This window comes from Naegleria fowleri, assembly GCF_008403515.1.
Source record: "Naegleria fowleri strain ATCC 30894 chromosome Unknown tig16, whole genome shotgun sequence".
Classification (NCBI taxonomy): domain Eukaryota; phylum Heterolobosea; class Eutetramitea; order Acrasida; family Naegleriidae; genus Naegleria; species Naegleria fowleri.
The window spans coordinates 293,944-313,424 of NW_025407948.1; the positions used below are offsets into that span (position 1 = coordinate 293,944).

At 36.0% G+C, this 19,481-nt stretch overlaps 10 protein-coding genes across 10 annotated transcripts; 5 read left to right on the forward strand and 5 right to left on the reverse strand.

The window, feature by feature from the left end:
* Nucleotides 1-273: 273 nt before the first annotated feature.
* On the reverse strand, nucleotides 274-1,983 carry FDP41_012767 (uncharacterized protein; the record flags this gene model as incomplete). Its single annotated transcript, XM_044703322.1, has 1 exon — nucleotides 274-1,983. One exon carries the CDS (start codon nucleotides 1,981-1,983, stop codon nucleotides 274-276), a length of 1,710 nt encoding a protein of 569 aa, XP_044565692.1.
* Nucleotides 1,984-2,218: 235 nt separating this feature from the next.
* Nucleotides 2,219-4,208, reverse strand: FDP41_012768 (uncharacterized protein; the record flags this gene model as incomplete). The annotated part of the gene is made up of 2 exons (XM_044703323.1): nucleotides 2,219-3,715; nucleotides 3,948-4,208. 2 exons carry the CDS (start codon nucleotides 4,206-4,208, stop codon nucleotides 2,219-2,221), a joined length of 1,758 nt encoding a protein of 585 aa, XP_044565693.1.
* A 462-nt stretch (nucleotides 4,209-4,670) lies between these two features.
* FDP41_012769 (uncharacterized protein) lies at nucleotides 4,671-5,775 on the forward strand (the record flags this gene model as incomplete). The annotated part of the gene is made up of 2 exons (XM_044703324.1): nucleotides 4,671-5,371; nucleotides 5,466-5,775. The coding sequence occupies 2 exons, from the start codon at nucleotides 4,671-4,673 to the stop codon at nucleotides 5,773-5,775; spliced, it is 1,011 nt and encodes a 336-aa protein (XP_044565694.1).
* A 342-nt stretch (nucleotides 5,776-6,117) lies between these two features.
* Nucleotides 6,118-6,863, reverse strand: FDP41_012770 (uncharacterized protein; the record flags this gene model as incomplete). The annotated part of the gene is made up of 3 exons (XM_044703326.1): nucleotides 6,118-6,261; nucleotides 6,315-6,334; nucleotides 6,608-6,863. 3 exons carry the CDS (start codon nucleotides 6,861-6,863, stop codon nucleotides 6,118-6,120), a joined length of 420 nt encoding a protein of 139 aa, XP_044565695.1.
* Nucleotides 6,864-7,328: 465 nt separating this feature from the next.
* On the forward strand, nucleotides 7,329-9,989 carry FDP41_012771 (uncharacterized protein; the record flags this gene model as incomplete). The annotated part of the gene is made up of 1 exon (XM_044703327.1): nucleotides 7,329-9,989. The coding sequence occupies one exon, from the start codon at nucleotides 7,329-7,331 to the stop codon at nucleotides 9,987-9,989; it is 2,661 nt and encodes an 886-aa protein (XP_044565696.1).
* Nucleotides 9,990-10,214: 225 nt separating this feature from the next.
* Nucleotides 10,215-13,479, forward strand: FDP41_012772 (uncharacterized protein; the record flags this gene model as incomplete). Its single annotated transcript, XM_044703328.1, has 3 exons — nucleotides 10,215-10,716; nucleotides 10,851-11,229; nucleotides 11,346-13,479. The coding sequence occupies 3 exons, from the start codon at nucleotides 10,215-10,217 to the stop codon at nucleotides 13,477-13,479; spliced, it is 3,015 nt and encodes a 1,004-aa protein (XP_044565697.1).
* A 124-nt stretch (nucleotides 13,480-13,603) lies between these two features.
* FDP41_012773 (uncharacterized protein) lies at nucleotides 13,604-14,215 on the forward strand (the record flags this gene model as incomplete). Its single annotated transcript, XM_044703329.1, has 1 exon — nucleotides 13,604-14,215. The coding sequence occupies one exon, from the start codon at nucleotides 13,604-13,606 to the stop codon at nucleotides 14,213-14,215; it is 612 nt and encodes a 203-aa protein (XP_044565698.1).
* Nucleotides 14,216-14,317: 102 nt separating this feature from the next.
* On the reverse strand, nucleotides 14,318-16,450 carry FDP41_012774 (uncharacterized protein; the record flags this gene model as incomplete). The annotated part of the gene is made up of 1 exon (XM_044703330.1): nucleotides 14,318-16,450. The coding sequence occupies one exon, from the start codon at nucleotides 16,448-16,450 to the stop codon at nucleotides 14,318-14,320; it is 2,133 nt and encodes a 710-aa protein (XP_044565699.1).
* A 286-nt stretch (nucleotides 16,451-16,736) lies between these two features.
* Nucleotides 16,737-17,630, forward strand: FDP41_012775 (uncharacterized protein; the record flags this gene model as incomplete). Its single annotated transcript, XM_044703331.1, has 1 exon — nucleotides 16,737-17,630. One exon carries the CDS (start codon nucleotides 16,737-16,739, stop codon nucleotides 17,628-17,630), a length of 894 nt encoding a protein of 297 aa, XP_044565700.1.
* Nucleotides 17,631-18,077: 447 nt separating this feature from the next.
* On the reverse strand, nucleotides 18,078-19,079 carry FDP41_012776 (uncharacterized protein; the record flags this gene model as incomplete). The annotated part of the gene is made up of 1 exon (XM_044703332.1): nucleotides 18,078-19,079. The coding sequence occupies one exon, from the start codon at nucleotides 19,077-19,079 to the stop codon at nucleotides 18,078-18,080; it is 1,002 nt and encodes a 333-aa protein (XP_044565701.1).
* Between the last annotated feature and the right edge of the window lie 402 nt (nucleotides 19,080-19,481).

A 19,481-nucleotide genomic window follows, 5' to 3' on the forward strand; every position in this document is an offset into this window, starting at 1 on the left:
AATGAGTCTAGTAAATAATCCGCCTAATCTGAAGGCAAGGTAGTTTTCAAAATATCGAACAGTTAGATGTTTTAGTTGGTCGTGTAGCAATTTGGCTGGTGGCAGGAGAGGAAGGATTGGTAAAAACATCAATCCACTCTCAGAATTGAAATTGAACAAGCCAAGTTCAAAAAGATAGGATCTCTTTGCAGATGTTGCCTTAAGCATCGGTGACTTCTGAATTCTCAAAAAAATTCCATTCTTGAAACAAAGGACACCAATTCTCTCATCGCTTTATTCCTGAGCAGCCACATTTGCTTCATAATACTTGATTTTGTGACACGAAATACCATTGCTCTCGTTACATGCCACTTGAATTTCATTTCCTGCATGTGAATAACCTGTCCATTTAGGTGGTAAAGTGGTAAAAATGTCTGAACCATTGTTTCCAAACTTATTCACTACACGAGCATTATCTGGAACGAGTTCATTCAAAGTCTTGGCAAAAGTAGTATCACCAACACGAGGAGAACCAAATGTTACAAGCTCAACTTTGACGTTTGAATTTGGATTATTGATTTTGTAATCAGCTGCTGCAATTTGAGTTAATGCAGCTCCCTTACTATGTCCAGTAAAGATGATATTTTTCACAAGCCCTTGTTTTTGATATTCTTGAATGATCTTTTGAATGGAATCTCTATCTTCCTTGTATTGCTTCAAATATCCGCGATTGACAGATCCAATTGTCTTTCCATCAAATGAGGCCTTAGTAAGAGGAATATCAAAGTTATTGATCCAATCCTTCACAGAAGTATTTACAGTACCACGATATGCGACAATCAATGTTTTGTCGTTTGGATTGTAATAAACCTTATTCGCGATCATTTTGTCTTTGTGATCATTTTGCAAGACCAATCGATAACCTTTTTCAGTGATTCTCTTGTCAGAATTCTTGTCATATGCATCTTCACTCACAATGGATGCCATCTTGACAACACCTGCTGTGATGGAACCAACTACTTTGTCGTTGGATCTCTTGGATCTCAAAGAACCAACTTTCTTAGTTTGAATAGTGGTATCTTTGGTCTTTAAAGTTTTGATGGTATTCTTGACCGATTCTTTAACCTTATTTAAAGTCTTCTTGACAGTTTGAACAACTTTCTTTGGTGAAATTTTGCCAATCTTAGTTTTGAGATCTTGTAACTTCTTTTTCAAAGACGCTTTCACAGTCTTGACTTTGGATTTAATCTTGGCCTTGGCTTTCTTGATTTTTTCCTTAACACTCTTGACCTTGGTCTTAATCTCGTCTTTAATGCCTCTAACTTTGGTCTTCAGCTTATCTTTGAATTTTCTTGATTTTGATTTCAATTCAAAGTTCACTTTTGTAACTTTGGTCTTGATCTTGTCTTTGAATTTTCTAGCTTTTGAGTTTAATTCACTTTTCACTTTTCTAACGTTGTCTTTGACATCTCTAACTTTGGACTTCACCTTATCTTTGATTTTTCTTGCTTTCGACTGGAATTCTGTTTTCACTTTTCTAACTTTGGATCTCAATTTATCTCCGACACTTCTCAATCCTTTTTTAAATCCTTGTTTCTTGAATTTTTTCACATTTTCTTTGACCTTGTCGATTTGTCGTTTCACTGATCCAATTTCTTTTCGAGCACCGCTGACAATTCGATCTAATTTCTTTTCGGCAGTTTCTTTCACTTTTCTAACAATCGGATTGCTAGAAACGGCTCTTTTTACAGAGTCGGAAGCTTTTCTCTCAATACTTCTCACAGAAGATCTAACCCTATCGATGCTTTGTTTAGCACGTGAAGCCATCCGAGAGAAAAATCCTTGAGTTCGGGCGGCATGGACGGATGTGATGGTGTCAGGTGTCAACCATAATGGTGAGTTCAAAAAGACAACATTCAAAAACACCAACAAGAGCAAACAAGCAAAGAAGCTACCGCTGTTGGTAGAGCCTCTTTGTAGAGAACCCCGTTGTTGGAAGAGCATCAGGCCTGACGACAAAAGGTGGTACAGTTTGTTTTTTTTCGGATGATGAAAATATAGAGAGAATGACTTTTGACGTTTAACGTTTTGAAGATATGACATGGTCACGTAACAGAATCGTAACCATGATCTCAGAACAATGACTTGTTCTCACATAGGTCAAACCAGGATCAAATTTCCTCATTTATATAAATAACCCCAAAGTCAGACGTCACTTGAGATGTTGAACCCAATTCGTTTATTGAATGTCAGAATTAAAGATGCTCTTCTTTGCTGGCAATTGTTTGTTGTTTTTCTTCTTTGTTTCACTCTTATTCAAATCACTATAACTCGATTCAAACAATTCTTCATCAGTGTCAAAGGAACTACGAATTGGTTGTGCCAATCGATGGACATTTGAGGGAACTTTTTTAAGGACTGCTGTTTGAAAGACAATGGGTTCTTCATCTTCCTCTTGATGAAGCTGGTGGTCATCCTCGTCATCAGACATGGAAAGAAGAGAAGGTTCTTCCACTTGAATGGAATGTTCATCAATGAGGGCATTGTCCTCGTGCACATCCGAAGAATTTGATTTCTTCAAAGATGGTGATAAAAATCTCACAGAGGGTAAAGTTTCTCTTGTTTTCAAAACTGAGTGAGAAGGTTCAGTGGCGCTCCTAGTAGAGGAAGAAGAATTGGAGGGATGTGAAAAATTAGGAACGTCATCGTCGTCATCACCTGAATTGGCAAGTAAGGTATGAAGTGATCGAATACTTTTAGAGGTGACATCTTCTTTGTCCAACTCTTCCAATCCATCGTTGAGTTTGATATTTTTGAGCTTTTTCAGTCTCTTGGCAAGAAGCATGTTTTCTTCTTCCAATCTTTCGACTTCTTTCTTTTTCTTTGATAATTGTTCTTTAAGATCGTCCAATAATTTTTCATATTTCACTTCAGTAGCGATTAATTTTTCGGTGGTTTCTTCTAATTTCTTCTGAATAGCTGCAGAAGATCCTTCTTCAACGACTTTTTTAGGTTCGACAGGTTCATTCTTTGGCAATTCAATACTAATACGCTTTTCTCGTGTGACCACTGTTTTTGAGACTGGTGGTGGCTTAGTAGAAATGTTTGCTTTTTCTTTTTCGAGCAATTCTTGAGCTTGTCGTTTCATATCCATTTCAAAATCTCGTTGTTCACGTTGTAATTGATTAATCATATTTTGTCTCATTTGTTTGAGCTCTCTATTGATTTTTTCTTCTTCTGTTTTTCTGAATTTTTCCAATTGCTGTTTGATGGCTTCCATTTGTTCATTTCTGTATACTTTCAAAACAGAGTCAATATCTTCCTTTGTTAATAATTCGTATTTTTTGGCGACTTCTGGTTCGATATTTTCTTTGAAGACCTTCTTTTCACCAACAAGGTTTGATTTGAAAGTAGTGACATCATTTGATTCGGGAGAATTGATCACTTGTTTTGATTCTTCTGGACTTGTTGTTCGTGTGGAGGTGGTTGTGACAGATGTTGAAGTGGAGCCACGAACAAATGTCACAGAATCTGAACCAATGATCAACACAGGCCCTCTATACGATGCCTTTCCAGCAACACTTTCCGATAACTGAATCAGAACTCTCATCAATGATAATGCCAATGGTGAGGTAGCACAATTCGAATCAGGTTGAGCACACAATTTGTGAGTTTCCTTTCCATTCAGCTGTGACACTGATGAATTACTCATTGATGCTTGAGTGATTAATTGAGTCTAATGTTGGAGTTCAATGTAAAGTCATGATCGAATCGATAGATAGAGCAAAATAGAATGGACAATCAAATGTATGAATTTCAACAAATTTCACCCAAAGTAACAAATACTTACTGCTTCCTAAAATGTCTCAATCAATTTCGCCATTTTGATCGATCATCATTAGTATTTTCACGTTATGATCAATTTTTGGTCTCGAAATGTATCTCACCATTTGATACAAAATACAAACCTTGATAAATGTTTCAAAATTTTCTTGTTCCATAAACTCCATATTTCTCGGATTCTTATTAAACATAATGAAACGACCCTTCAATTTTGACACAAGTTTACAAAGAGCAACGCCATCTTTCAAACTTTTTAAAAAGGAAATGAAAGAGGAATCGCTTCCAAGAGAAACCTCTTCTGATTTGTTGGTCTCATTGATCCAATCTGTAATCGATTGGAGTGTAAGAGTTTGTGAGAGAATGGAGTCTTGCAAGCATGATGACATTTTTTGTTGTTTGATTTTTAATGTGCGTGTGTGATGACGCAACAAGAAATGACAAGTGATGTTGCGTGAGGAAAAGAAACAACAAATGTGTGTCTATTCGCCTGATCACAACTCAATATAAATCCGATAACCACGCCATCCAATCAAATTGGTTTGTTCGAAAAAAAAAATATTTTGAGAACACAAAGCATCACATCTCCTCGATTTGTAACTATCATCACCTTAAGCTACTGTCATTCATTTCAAACCAAACTCACTCGGAGTAATAATACAATTAGCAGGATCTGTGTTGATTTGAAACATTATTTTTGAACATTATTGATATATAGTTGATTCCGAATTTCGGAGTTTGTCAAATTGTTCATTCATCGAGTTACCAAACTGTTCTTCTTGAATTCTTCTGCTCTTCTCATAAAAAGAAAATCATAATCTAACTTGTATAGCTCTCGAACTATGACGCTGATGGAAAGAGATTACTCTTCAAAAAGGCTTCTCATTTCCTATCTCTCATCGGTGTATCAATGCAACAACAAGTATTTAAATTCAGCATTAATATCTCAATCCAAAGTTCCTGATGACGTGTTATTAGCCATGAGAAAGGCTTGCGAGCTTTCAGAACTATTTAATGTACATGAATTTTATGAACAAGACATGGAACGAGGTGAACATTTGAAAAGTAAGCGAGATGCAGAGGAAACCCAAAGTATCATTTCCAAGATGGCATTATCGAGCTCTGTAAGAACAGTTGAAGATAACATGACAAGTATGATGGAGACATCTCCAAAAAGTGCCTCTTGCTTACCATCACCTGAGGAAGTACATAATGTTCTTGTGGCAGCAATTCCAGCATCGAATTGCCAAAAACCTTCGCCATTATTATTTAAACAAATTCATGCAAAGATTTTAGGTTGTTTTCGAACGGATTGGGAAACTATTCGGAAATTCAAAAGATTTTCAGAAGCATTCAAAGAATGGCACAAGAAAGATTCCATGTATACTGTGTTTGCCAAAGAGTTTGCCATAATGAAAAAAATTAAGGAATTATCTCCATCATCCATTACATCTAAGGATGACAGCACCGAAGATGACAACTCACTTGAAGGTATTGGATTTCATACACTCAAATTCGATAAGAGAATTTCAAAAAGGAAGAATAAGAATAGGTAAGACATTTGTTTTGGCATTATTTAACGTTTGAATTATGTTTTCATAACCATTCCATTCTGCGGAATGATCATCAAAATGTGAATAATTTAGATTGTCCACACTCATGCAAACGTTCTATGAAGAAGAATATGACTCATTAATTGATTGCCTTTTTCAAAAACAGAATTCAGAACAATGCATTCAACCGTGGCAAGAATTGTTTATTCCTGTTTCAGCAGTCTATTGCACGGATCATATGGAATCATGCTTGAATATCAATTTACTGGATGCATCCGGTAGTAATGCTTATCAGAATAACACTAAAACTGATGCCCTAAGTTTTATTGACTGTGCAACGCTAATGAATGAATGCAATGCATTTATGGAACAAGTGTTTATGGAAAAAACCTTTAAACATTAAGATTATTCACTCTCTCGTCGTCAATTTAACAACTAACTCAAGGTATGATACAATAAGTCTCACAGTTGTGCCTGGTAGTCCACAGTTTCATTCATTCATAATTTAGGAACATCAAAGCATCCTTAGGGAATGGCAAGCATTTACTAATATTATTCCAAAAATGATTGGGGGAGCAACAAACTACGAATCTATTTTGCAATTTACGAAAGAGTCAAGCATGATGTTGTCTGACAAAGTATTCAAACGACCAACCATATTCATCTAACTTAATTCGATCTTGGATTGTGATGTCGAATAAAAACCAAAAACGACATACGGAATGAAATGTGGAAATCATTTGCATTACTCTTCGTACTCATCGTCAACAACAACATCTTGTATCTTGGTATTGTTCAATTTCTTTTTTAAACCAGCAACCTCTTGCTTCAACTGTTCAACCTCACACATTTCCTTGTAGAGAACTGTATTTGTTTGGTATTTATGTCTCTATGAAAATGTTATAATCTAATTTCGGCTCATGATAAAGAAACAATACGTACACTCTCATTCGATCCAAAATCTGTTTCAAGTGTGAATTGAATGTGGTTGATGAAATACAGCAATTATTGCCATTCATCACAAATAACAATAAATTTGACCAGTCCGTTCGTTCAAATAATATCATCATTAATATAATCAAAATTATTATTAATATTATTAAATATTTCAAATTTAACGGGAAAATAATTAGTAAATATTTTAAATTGTTGAAAGTATATCGAGAGTGTTTTGAAAATCCATTCATCATTCAACCACAATAAACACACACGTGCGGACCACACCGATGACTTACATCTATTAAACAACGGCACTCCGAAAGCCACCATTCCCATGAAACCCCAAATCATCCATTTAATTCTCTTCCTCAGAAATTCTCTCTGTTGAATTCGTTCCTGTGGAGTTAAGAGAGCCAATTTAGAAGTATCAGGTTTCAACCACTCGCCCGAAAATACCTTCCGAAAGTATTCCTTACTGAGTTCCAACAGCGACGACGACGTCGATGATGATGCACTCTCGCTCCCAATCTTTCTCTTGGTTTGGCTTCTCATGACTATTTTTTGGAATTAGTGTTTGTGAATGAACGGATGAATACCAGTTGATTGCTCCGAAGATGACAAGTTGATGAGTATTCAACTTCAACAACCACCATTCCCTTCAACCCCAAATGGATTTGAACAACCCACGATCAAAACTGGAATGAATACGAATATCACTAACCCACTCACCAAATGCTATAATGACAATCGATCGCTCGAGGTGTTGTTGTTTATTTGTCAAAGCCTTTGAAAGGAATGTCGTACCCATCACTCACCATAAAAAAAGCTCAACATCACCGTTGGTTTTCATTGTCATCAACCCATTGCTCCTTGTAAAAGACATTTCTATTCTGGTCAAATAGAGAGGAGAAGGAATCTCTCAAATTTAAATTAAAATAATAATACAGCAAGAGTGGTAGTCATTCTTCATCATTCCTCTTCTTCCAAGTGTTGTTGATGCAACCTCTCTCAAACAAAATGACACATTCCAATCATCAGCAAAACAACCATCGTCCTCCACGTCCGTTGCCATCCACTCCAAACAATGAGGAGAAGAACAAAAATAACAATCAGATCAATTCTCAGCAGATCATGCCTTCATCATCAGCATCAACAACAATAACCAATAACACTTCTCATCATGCCCAAAAGAGAAAATCTGTTGGCCATACAACAACAACCAACATCAATTCATCATCAGAACAAAATCCCTTTGCAATGTCGACGACATTTAATGCAACGTCCACAACGGGATCATCTTCGGTTACAATTATCAAACAAAATAGTGGTGTCGATAATGTGACCTTGCGAAGAAAGTCTCCATCTTTTTCAACGTCGCCCACCTCTTCAATGCCATCATCGACCAACTCAAATTCTCATCATTCATTTGGAAGTGTTGGCACTGTCAATGACACTTTCTCTCAAAATTCGAACAGTGCTGCCACAATCCCTTCTGCCGTGTCTCTTCATCATTACAATGGCCCAATAATTTATTTGAGAATTGCCCGAGTTGATTATTTGAACACCTATCCAGTCAACCCAAGTAGCTCATCAAATTCCACAATGTCAACATCACCCATGAATAATAACACGAATAACGGATCTTCTTCCAATAATGCAACCTCTTCTCCTTCGCCTTACTCTCTGAATGTTTTCAGTGCATTTACATCGGTCTCATCAAGTGCATCAAGTCCCATAAGCAGCAACTACATGGACAAAGTATCAAAATTAGCAAGTTATAATCCATATGTTGTAGTTCAGTACGGAAAAATTGGTTCGAACACTAGCAGTTTGACCAGCTCATCTGGTTCATCTGTCAATGGAAACGACAATAGCGGCACCAATGCAAGTAATTCACCAACATCGGACGATGGACATGTATTTGTGTTTGAACAAAAAACAAAAGTCGTACAAAACGATATATTTCCCATTTGGAATACATGTATGGAGTTTCCCTTGTTAAACTCAAAGAGTTCACTTCCCTTTTTGTCAAAATATGTTCCTTCAAGTTTATTTTCAAACGCGATCAATTCAGCACAAAGTGGTGAATTTTTGAATCAATCCATTGATGGAGGATCAGTTATAACTTTTAAAGTCATGAATCAAAATCGTTACAGAAAAGATACTGTCATTGCACAAGCCGAATTAAAACTATCGGAATTGGCATACTTGAACAAAGATGAAAAAGTTTCATTGAAAATGAGAAAACCTGGCGAGATGTTGGCAAGTGGGAAATCCGATCTTTTGTCACCAGGAGAACCCTTACCTGAAACATGTCCCATCTTGAATTTGGATGTAAGAATGGATTGGACCGACAAGTACTACAAAAGAAATGGTGATGACGATTCTGCTCATGGCTTTTCGAATTGGCACGATGCTATTTCACATATTCAACACCAAGAGGATTCCAAAAATATGGAAGGTGATGATGAAGATGATGATGATCCACTCTTCAGAAAGAAACAAGTCACACCTGAAATGCGAAACAAAATTCATGAAAAAATTATGAATCAATGTGAAGTGTTAAAGATGCTTTGTCTGTTCGTACCAAAAAAGTGGCATATTATTCCAAAACCAGACAAGTTAATTCTCATCTCGCCCACTCAATTTTTAAACGAAGAAATATTCACCGATAGTATCAATATTTATTATGTCTATGAGCAAAATTCAGTCAATGTCATGGAGGATATGTTGAAAAATTGTGAAAAACGACCAAATTTTGAACTGGTGTTACCACTACACAAGTTTAGAATGCTTAAAAGATGGGAAGGCTTTAGGTTTTCATGCTACTATTCTCTCTACAAGAAAGTATTTCTTCAAGATGTCATTTGTATCCAGTCAAATATTGGAATTACTTATGTGTTTCAATATGTGACAAATTGTGGAGGATATAACAAACCTATTTTGGAAAAATTGTTGGAAAGAGTTACTTTGCAACCGACTTTTTATACCAAAGAGTTAGACCGTCCAAAGATTTGGTGTGGAGCAGTTCCTCTAGGTTGGAGAATTTTCTCAAAAGATAATATTGTCACACTTGTGTCTCCATTTCAATGCAATTCCAAGCTTTCATGTATCGATAATATTCAATTACAGCCATTCCTTTCAAACATGTCTGTCTTGGAGAGAATTCATTTTATTCTGGAGAAATTGAAGGATATTCCAGAATTTGAAAGTGTGGATGTCATCAAGGAGCCTTTTCCGACTAATCTCTTCGATCTTGGTACGCTACATGAAGATGCACTCAACGCTTATACGATCGGAGAACAATGCGAGGTAGTACCTGAAAGTGAAATACCGTTTGAACCTCACTTTATTAAGGAACGAAGAAAGGCCATTTCAACCTTTTCGACGGTGTCACAAGAAACCTTCGAAGAGGCCTATGGTATCATATTTGCAGTACGACTGAAATCAAAGACTCCTTCTGTTGTTGAAGGAAACAACAACTCGACAAATGTTGCCAGCTCCACCTCTGCAGTCCAATCGAATTCCAACGAAGCGACCGTTTATTATCAAAAATCGATTGTCATTAAGATGAAAAATGTGGATTATCAATTGCATGCATTCTACAAGTCGTCATTCAGCAATTTACCATCCGAAGCAGCTCTTAATTGTTTGGTTCAAGCATTGAAATTGAATTAAATTGCAGTCTTCAAAGTGTCATTCCATGTTTACATGCGTCATTATGAACATTCACACAAGTGAAGGAAAAAAATTGGATGAGAAACCATTTGTGAGAAGAATATGATTACAAATAATGACGATAAATATATATTTGGTGCTGCTCATTTTCACTGTATTTCCTTTTTGGTATTGAAAAGCAACCGAATGATCCACCACTTGTCAACTACCACATGCCAATAAAAAATGTCCAAGCGAAGTCTTCACGTTCGGATTCCTCTGAGTCCACTCAATTCCTCCCACTCCTCACGACATTCCTCTCTCGGCCTCTCTCCTAAAATCCATCTCCATGGATCTCTTGACATTGCTTCTCAAGATGTCTTTCAATTATTTTCGTTACAAAATGTCTTGACCGATACCAATCTCATTCACAAAACAATGCAAGAGTTAAAAGTCGGAAAGAAATTAAAATGTATTCGGTTAGGAAAATTGGAAATACCATCATCGCCGAATGGATCATCACCAACAAGGAATTTATTCAACTCAACGTCGTCCTTGTCATCATCAACGACGACCACTTCGACGTTTTCGTCGCAATCAACAACATCAAGTTTGACACCGGAACATTCTCGATTTTCGTTTCCTTTTAAAAAACAAGACAAGTATAAAGAGTATTGTTGGGTTTTGGATGAAAATGAAGCATATTTGGAGATTAAAGATTCAAAAAAGAAAAAGTTGAAAGCACTGAGTATGTATTTTTGTTGCGTGATTGAATCAATTTGTGATTATTGTGTAATGATTTGTCAACTTGTATTGTCGAATATTGAAATTGATTTTTTGTGTGACAACTGACATTCATGTTATCTTTGACACAAACAACAGTATTCATTCGTGACATTCACCAAATTGAACATCCAAAAATTGGTCCACCCATAGACTCCAAACCAAATGAAAACGAATACTCTCTCACAATGATCTACTCATCAGGCAAAACACAATTCGCACAAAAATCTTCCATCACGATCGAAGAACGAATGGACGTTGTTGTTGGTAATCAACGAGAGTTTTACATTTTACTTTCCATATTAAACTTTTTGATCTGTCAAGCAGATATGAAGAATGCAAGAGATCCAACAAGTTTGCAAATATTGAAATGTTGGATTGGTACGCAAGTGAACCATGATGGACATTTAGATTTGAAAGAATTATCAAAATTATTGAATCGAATTAACATTGATTTTCCTTTGAAATTACTTAAACAGTATGTATTTAGTTTGTGTGACATACTTAAAAGACATTTGTGCTCGAATCTTTTTTACTGCTGATCTTGTTCAAATGATTCTTCAAATGTGACATTTTTGTTGTCATAATTTTAAGAAAATACAAACAAGCCGATGTGGATGGAACAGGATACATTGAATTCAATGAATTTGAAGAATTTTACTACTCTCTGATTTATAAGGAAGAAATTGAGACTCTACTCTTTCGAAAGTTTGCAAAAAATCAGCAATTACTCTTTTTAGAAGATTTTCATGAATTTCTTCAAAATCAGAGCAAACATGAAATCATTACTCAAGAATATGCTGAAAATATTATCAAGAAATATAATCCAATATATTTCAATGACAAAATTGGATTGAGATCTCATGACTTTGCTCGCTTTTTACTTTCTGGAGAAGACAATCCAATTCTAGATTTGGAATTCAAAAAACCAAACACTCAAGATATGAATCAACCATTGACACATTACTACATTTCATCTTCACACAATACCTATTTAACAGGTCTACAATGGAAAGGAGAAAGTTCAGTCGAACAATACAAGAACGTTCTTCTTACAGGTTGTCGATGTGTGGAATTGGATTGTTGGGATGGCCCTAATGAACCCATTATTTATCACGGACGAACCTTGACAAGCAAAATTTTATTTCGTGACGTGATTATCATGATTAATCAATATGCATTTGTAGCCTCTGAATATCCATTAATTCTCTCACTTGAAGTTCACTGTAGTGAGCCACAACAAGAAATGATGGCCAAAATCATGTGTGACATTTTCGGAGATACTTTATTGAAATCTTTCTTTGAGAATGGACAAGAGATTAAACAATTACCAAGTCCCAATGCTTTGAAGAGAAGAATCATTTTGAAAGGAAAAAAGCATTCAGAAATGACTGAAAATGGAACTGAAGAATTTATAAACGATTCAGATGAGGAAGAAGAAGACGATACGAGTAGTATCAGCATGGATCGAGTAGGAGGCATTGCATCTCCAGCAAAATCTCCAAAGAAACCAGGAACTCCTTCTGCAAGTTCCAATAGCGTTGGTAGTAGTGGTGGTGACAATTCCAAAAAAACAACAAACAAACGAAAAGTAGCGAAAGGTCTCTCTGATATTATTGCATGGTGTGGAATTTCATTTAAGGGAGAATTGAGTGCTGTGTGTTGGCATCAACATTCCTTTTCAGAAGACAAGTTGAAAAAAATGGTCCGAAAAGATCTTCAAGGAATTGTCAATTATAATAAGAATCAATCCTTGAGAATTTATCCAAAAGGAACTCGAGTGGATTCCAGTAATTATTGTCCAAATATGGGATGGGTCACTGGCTGCCAATTGGTCGCTCTCAATTATCAAACCTATGACGAACATATGAGATTCAATGAAGTGAAATTTGAGGAAAATGGAAAGTGTGGATATATTTTAAAACCTGATTTTTTGAGATTGGATGGATTACCCTATCCATCGGCGCGTACACACAAACCTTGTTTTTACACACTATTTGCAATATGTGCTCAGAATTTACCAAAATCTTCAGCATCGACTCGAGGAGAGGTTTCAAATCCTTACATTCGAGTTCAAGTGTTAGGAATTTATCAAGATTTATTTGAGGATCGATCGGATATTGTCATGGGAAATGGATTCAATCCAACCTTCAATAAGGTTTTTTATTTCACCATTTTGTGTCCAGAATTGGCCTATGTCAGAATTTCCATTTTTGACAAACAAAAATCCTCGGATGTATTTTTATGTGAAAATTACTTGTACGTGAAACATTTGAGAGAAGGTTACAGAGCAGTTCCCATGCTCGATCAATATGCAAAACCCATTGACGGTTGTTCCATATTGTGTGAATTAAGGAAAGATTCCATTTGTGTTCCATTGCCTTCTCTCTCCATCGAAACCACTGCTTTGGACGATGCATTGCGACTTCCATCAACTTCAGAAATTGCAAATGTGTCAAAGAGAGTACTTGCTTCTCGATCGAATCATCATTTCAATGCTTCTTCTTCGATGGGAGAAGATTCTTTCGAAGATTCTTCCGATTCAACTTCGAATGGAAGTCAAAATAATGCAAATTATTTACCGTCACCTTCCTTGTTGGCCATGTCCAATGAAAATGATTCGTCTTTGGGTGGATATTTGGAGAAAGTGGTAGCTTTAGATGATGGTAGTTATGTGAATATTGCAAAAAGGTTGGAAAATGGTTCGATACCATTTGGATCTGTGTAGAACATTGTTGGAAAAAGAGTTCTCTCAATTCACTCATGACAAGTGTTTGTTGATGATGTTTGTTTGACAGTTTGGCACCACCTTTGGAAATCGATAATATCATTTAAAATAAATTTCCAAAAAAATGTCGTCATCGAACAAATCCACAACTTACTCTGATCGATCATTTTCATCATCACAAAATTTAATTTCTCTCTTTCTTTCAACATTTTCCTTGTCGGAATTACAATCTTTATTTGAGTATACAAAAAGTGAAGTAAATTCCTTGGTGAAACACGTAAAGGAAAATCATTCAACAATTTTACAAAAAGGACTTTCTCATGAACATGTTCGATTTGTGTGTGTACTGTTGCTGACTTTGTTGAGTGTGTTGTGTATAGTCACTCCAGGAATTTTAAGTTTGTTTTTGACCTTAAATTTTGGATCATTCATATTTAGTGATGGCTCCGATGAGGCTTCCATCAATTATGCCACTCAATGTCAACGTGTTTCACAAGAGTTTATTCGGTTGATTGGAGTTTTGACATTTCCATTTATTGTGCTAAATTTTCTTTCAAATCGTTGGAACGAGAAAGTGAGAAAAGATTTCTCCATGGTGATGATGGCGTTGACAGGAGGAATTGCCTTGATCATGCTCTTGTCTCTCGTAGTTTCTGGAGCCATTTCGAAAATTTCGTTGCTGATTGGATTTGCATTGACAAGTGTGTTGTGTTATTTGAATTTTAAATTATTGTAAAATGGATTCTTGAAGAAATCCTAGATGTCATCTCTCGTTTTGTAAATTACTTTCAATCATTGCAATAATAACATTTTTATTGTTTCACGCGAGTTCTTTCAACTACTTTTGTTTGGAAGTGAACAACTTGACAAAATCGTACAAACTATCAACCTCTCCCATGATAAATTTGTTATGAGATGGCAGGAACTTGATCAGCCAATAAATATTCACACACCTCTTCCATCCCAAAAATGGAATTGCAAGAATTCCCTTATCATCCTCAATGACAGGGAAGCTTCGAGTAAGGTAATCAGGGAATTGTTTGGCAGCTCTCATCATGAGTGGATAATGCTCCATGAAATATTTGTGATCGGCCTCAGTGAATGGTCTAATTCTTAACTCTGCATGTGGATCAGTATCAACTTTTCCATCATAGTTTGGAATAAATACATTGTCATATTCAGGCTGTTTTTCTAATGTGAGTTTCTTGGAATAGGTAATATTTTTCTCAGAAATGTTCATCTTGTTATATTGGAATAATTGAATAAAGAATCGATTGTCCCAAATGACTCCATTATCATGGAATCGAACGGTTAGATGCTTTTTTTTCCTTCTCAAAGTACCTGTGTCTCGAATAACGTAAAGAACCTTCTTGTCAGGAACAAGTAAAGTACCACCCAGGGACCGTTTTGTGCTTGGTAATGAACGGACTACACTTTTCAAAGAATCAAGCTTAACTGGTAAGTCCCTATTGGTGACATATTGAATGAGAGTATTGAGAGCATTCAATGCAATAAATTCTGCTGTCTTCTCTAAACTGTAGAAATAAATTCCTGCAAATCCAAACTCATCATCAAACCTGACATAACGATTGAAAAAGTTGAGTGTTTCACGAGCCATAATATGACGTACCGCTCCAACAGTGAGCAATAAATTGTAGAAATTGTTTGGAGAAATTCCAGAGTTGTACATGATACCCAATCTCGATCTAATAATTGCTCTAAATTCACTGTTGTCGCTATTCTTTGGATCTTCAACCCATTTGATTTTGTTTTGCATGCATACAGCTTTCAACTCTTGAGAGTCAAATACCAAGCCAGGTCTTGACATTACAATGTTGGCTTCAGCAACGCGATAAGAATGAATGAGAGGAATACCGTTAATACCAGAAATACCACTTGCAAAAGCTATTCTGTGAATCATAGTCTCAATGTTATCTTGTTTGTGATGACCAGTAATGACAAGGTCAAATTTTTGCGAGACACATTCTGAGCTGATGATTAATTGACGTTTCATTCGAGAGAATCGTTGTTGCTTCTTTTGCTCACTCGACCAGAGAACCTTGGCACATGTAACACTGTTGTACTTAAGCTTGGTGGTGAGTATTTCATGAACATAGAGCATTTCGTGTTCTGATTCTGTTCTAATTTGATGATCCACAGCAATGGCAACCAACTCCAAATCGATTCCTCTCTTTTGTTTCATGTGGTCACGCCATTTGGAAACCAGAATGGCAGTTCCCATAGAATCTCCGCCTCCACTCACACAAACGCAAACCTTTGAAACTGAAATTCCTCTCTGTTCCACTCTTGCATAAATCTTGTCAAGTACAGCAAAATATTCCTCCGTATTGATTGGAGAAACTATAGGTTTGTTTGATGATGATACTGATTGTGTTGTGGAAGATGATTTTCTTGCCAGTTCGAAAGGAAATTCTGGAATCAATGTTGGAGGATTCATTAAATTGGGATAATTACGTTTCAATTGTTTCACTTCATCTTCAGTAAACTTGCGATAATGTCTGTTTCGTTGCATATATGTGGCAAGAGTAATTGCAGATATATCATTTTCTTCTGCATTATTAGTCCCATTCTCCTCACCTGGATCTTGCTCAGAAAGTAGGAGATCCATAGCCTGTGTTCTCTCCGTATTTGTGGCTTGTGCCTCAGGTTGATTTGACTCACAAAGGTTCCGAGAGGTATAGTAATTTCTTCTCATACCCTTGTTGTTACTTGTGTTGTTCATGAAATTAGAATGTAACAAGGAGGAGAGATTCTTGTTTGTCGAGTCCGAATAAAAGCCACCTCGGATTTTCGTTTTTTCCATCCATAACGACGAAGATGTCGATGCGAGCGATGAGAAGAAAATTCTTCTTTGTTGTACTACCAGTGCTTCACGATGAATTTTGGAAAATAAAAACGAAGCGGATGAGCCTAAAGGCTGAGAATGACCGGCCACAATTACTTTTCTCATTTTTTTCAACCTTTTGATGAAAATTTTTATTGTAATTATATTATTAATTTCAATCCAAATTTTCTCAAAACTAGAGGTTCAAACCCTCAATTACATACGAAATGAATAAACAACAATCCGAGCCTTAGTCTATGATGACAATTTTGAACACAGAACTCTCCATTCTTTCAATCCCGTTATTTTTTCCATTTTTGAATTTGGAGGAAAAATTTAGATAAAACTGCGCAATCAAAAGCGTTTCAATTTTTCAAAAAAAAAATTCAAAACATTTATTCCCTCTAACATCATGTCATCATCTTGTTCGGAGACAGACCACCACCGAGTTCCAGAAATTAATCTTCAAGATGCTTTAAATGTTGCATTGGAAGCATGTCGATTGGCTGCTTTGGAAATTCGAGAACATTTCGCCACTCAACAAAAAACCTTTCTCACCAAATCCACCATTATTGATATGGTCACTCAAACGGATAAACGTGTGGAAGAGATTGTGAGCCAACATTTATTAAAAGCATATCCCGATCATCAAATTGTTGGAGAGGAATTTAATAATAAGGATACAACCCTGTCCAAGAATGGGTATTGTTGGATTATTGATCCAATTGATGGAACTACAAATTTTGTTCATAGAAATCCAAATGTCTGTACGAGTATTGCATTGGCATATTGTGGAAGTGTCGTTCTAGGTGTCGTTCATAATCCAATTCTTGATGAAACGTTTTATGCCATCAAAGGAAAAGGTTCCTATCAAAAAACTCCATTCACTCAACAAAAATTCGAAAAGAATGTCATTAGTCAATGTGATTCAATTTCAGGTTCATTATTATCGAGTAACTTTCCATATGGAAGAACAGAGGATGTATTGTCATTGGTTGAAAAGAAATATGGAGCTTTCTTGAGAATGGGATGTCACGGAATTAGAGGCAGTGGAAGTGCTGTCATTAATTTGTGTTATGTTGCAAATGGATCTCTTGATGCCTATTTTGAAAATGGTATTCAAATTTGGGACATGGCTGCAGGAAAAATTATTGTGGAAGAAGCTGGAGGAGTGGTGTGTGATCCATGTGATTTGGAAAAACCTGAGGAAATTCTCTTGCAAAATCATCGATGTCTAGCCACAAGTACCAAACCATTGGCCATTCAAATGATTCAAGTTTTGAAAAAGATTGAAGAAGAGCATTGAGAGTAGCTCAATAATTTTTATTTATTTATTCATTGTTCGCGTCGTTTATTAATAAGGAAACAAATTTTGTCCATTTCGAAATTAATGTTTTTTCTTTCCACCTTATTGCTGAATGGCATTACCTTTTATATGGATTTTATTCTTGTTAATATTACTCACAATCAATTATTATTATCAACAGAGTTGCGACAGATATTTGATCAACTTATTTCCTTAATGAACCTTTATTGTGCCCATCAACTGAAGAGTGAAATCTATTTTTTGGCTCGTCTCAACGTTTGAGCATCTTACAGAGCCACTATTAAAAGAGAATATTTAGCAATGTTGGATGAAGTCACAATCCTTTCAAAAATGAATTGTTGTGCTCTACACTCCCAACAAATGATGATGTGAAACTCAAGTTAGGGGTTTTGCTGTCTTCGCAAGCAAATGTTTAAACCGTGTTCACTACTGCACAACCATAATATCTTCGTCCTCCTCTTCACCCAAATCGCCTCCTCTCACAATCTTTCGATCGTTTCTGTCATTTTTGTCTATATAATCAAAATATTCTCGTTCTTCATCATCTCCCGTGTGAATACTGGTTGCATTGACCCTACTGTTTCGTAATGAGACCGCTTCTTCGGATCGTTTTGATTGTCTAAAACCATATTTTCGAAGTATTCTTCCCAGAAAATCCAAACATTGCTTTCGAATGGATGTGACAGCCAAAATGAAGAACACTAAAGCTATTAATCCAATAGTCATGAGAATGAATCCACATACTCGCAATGCAACCTTGCCATTCGAAATGGATTTGTGAAAAGACACGTGCTCTTCATCATTCGATGCTAAATAACAAGTCATCGTCGAGTTAATAGCACCAAATGTAGTTTGCCTTCTCACAAACAAGGAAGAATAAAAAGGTCGTTGTCGTGTCGAAGCGATGTAAACAGGAGGACCAGCTGGAGTTGAACTGAATGTGGTTCTAAGCCCATTTGAAACATCATTTCCTTCTTGTGTTACTTCTTCCTCCTGAAACAAAATTCGATCAACACTCTCTCGTGTTCGATTCTCATCATTTGCAATCACAATAAAATTACAAAATAGTTTAGCATTCCCCGAAGTCACATATTCTAAAAATGGATTTTGAAAATCAATATTGTCCAAACTCGGATCATGGGAGGTAGTAATTGTTTTCTTACAGTGAATAGCTTCCATTAATTTACACGATGCTTGAATTGAATAATCTCCTTCGGAATTTGCTAAAAATCCCATCAAGATGAGAAGAACTCCGAGAGCCATTAAAAAACATGCTCCGATCATGGCTACTCCCATGATTGTATTCCAATGATGAGAAATGAATGCCTTGATGCGAGTACTTTTTCCAAAGAATTTTGTTTTTCGATTGTGCAGCTCTTCCGGAAGTTGCGAGACATCGAGTGAGAGATCATGATGCAGGGTGTTCATTATTTTTTTGTTGTAAACTTTAAACATGAATGAGTTTATTCATTAGGCTTCTATTAGTGTAACACCAGAATGCGCCTGATGGAAGATTTGAGTTGGTAGATTGATGCTAGATGTTGTGTACTCTACTCGCGTGTAGTAGAATAAACTCATAATTCTTCGATTTTACTCGTTGGATTGCTAAACAAAAATATCTTTTGTGGAATTGAAAGAAAATCTGATCTGATGCATTATAATGACAAAGAAGCTGCCCTAAAATATTAAATTAAATTGATTCTCAACTTTGTCGTAAAGTGTTGAAAGAGAAGTCCACTCCTTAATTAAAAAAAATGAAAAGAAAGCTGGAACGAACGTTCGGAGTCGATGATGATGATGACATTTTTTTGCTATTGGATTTCATAGACG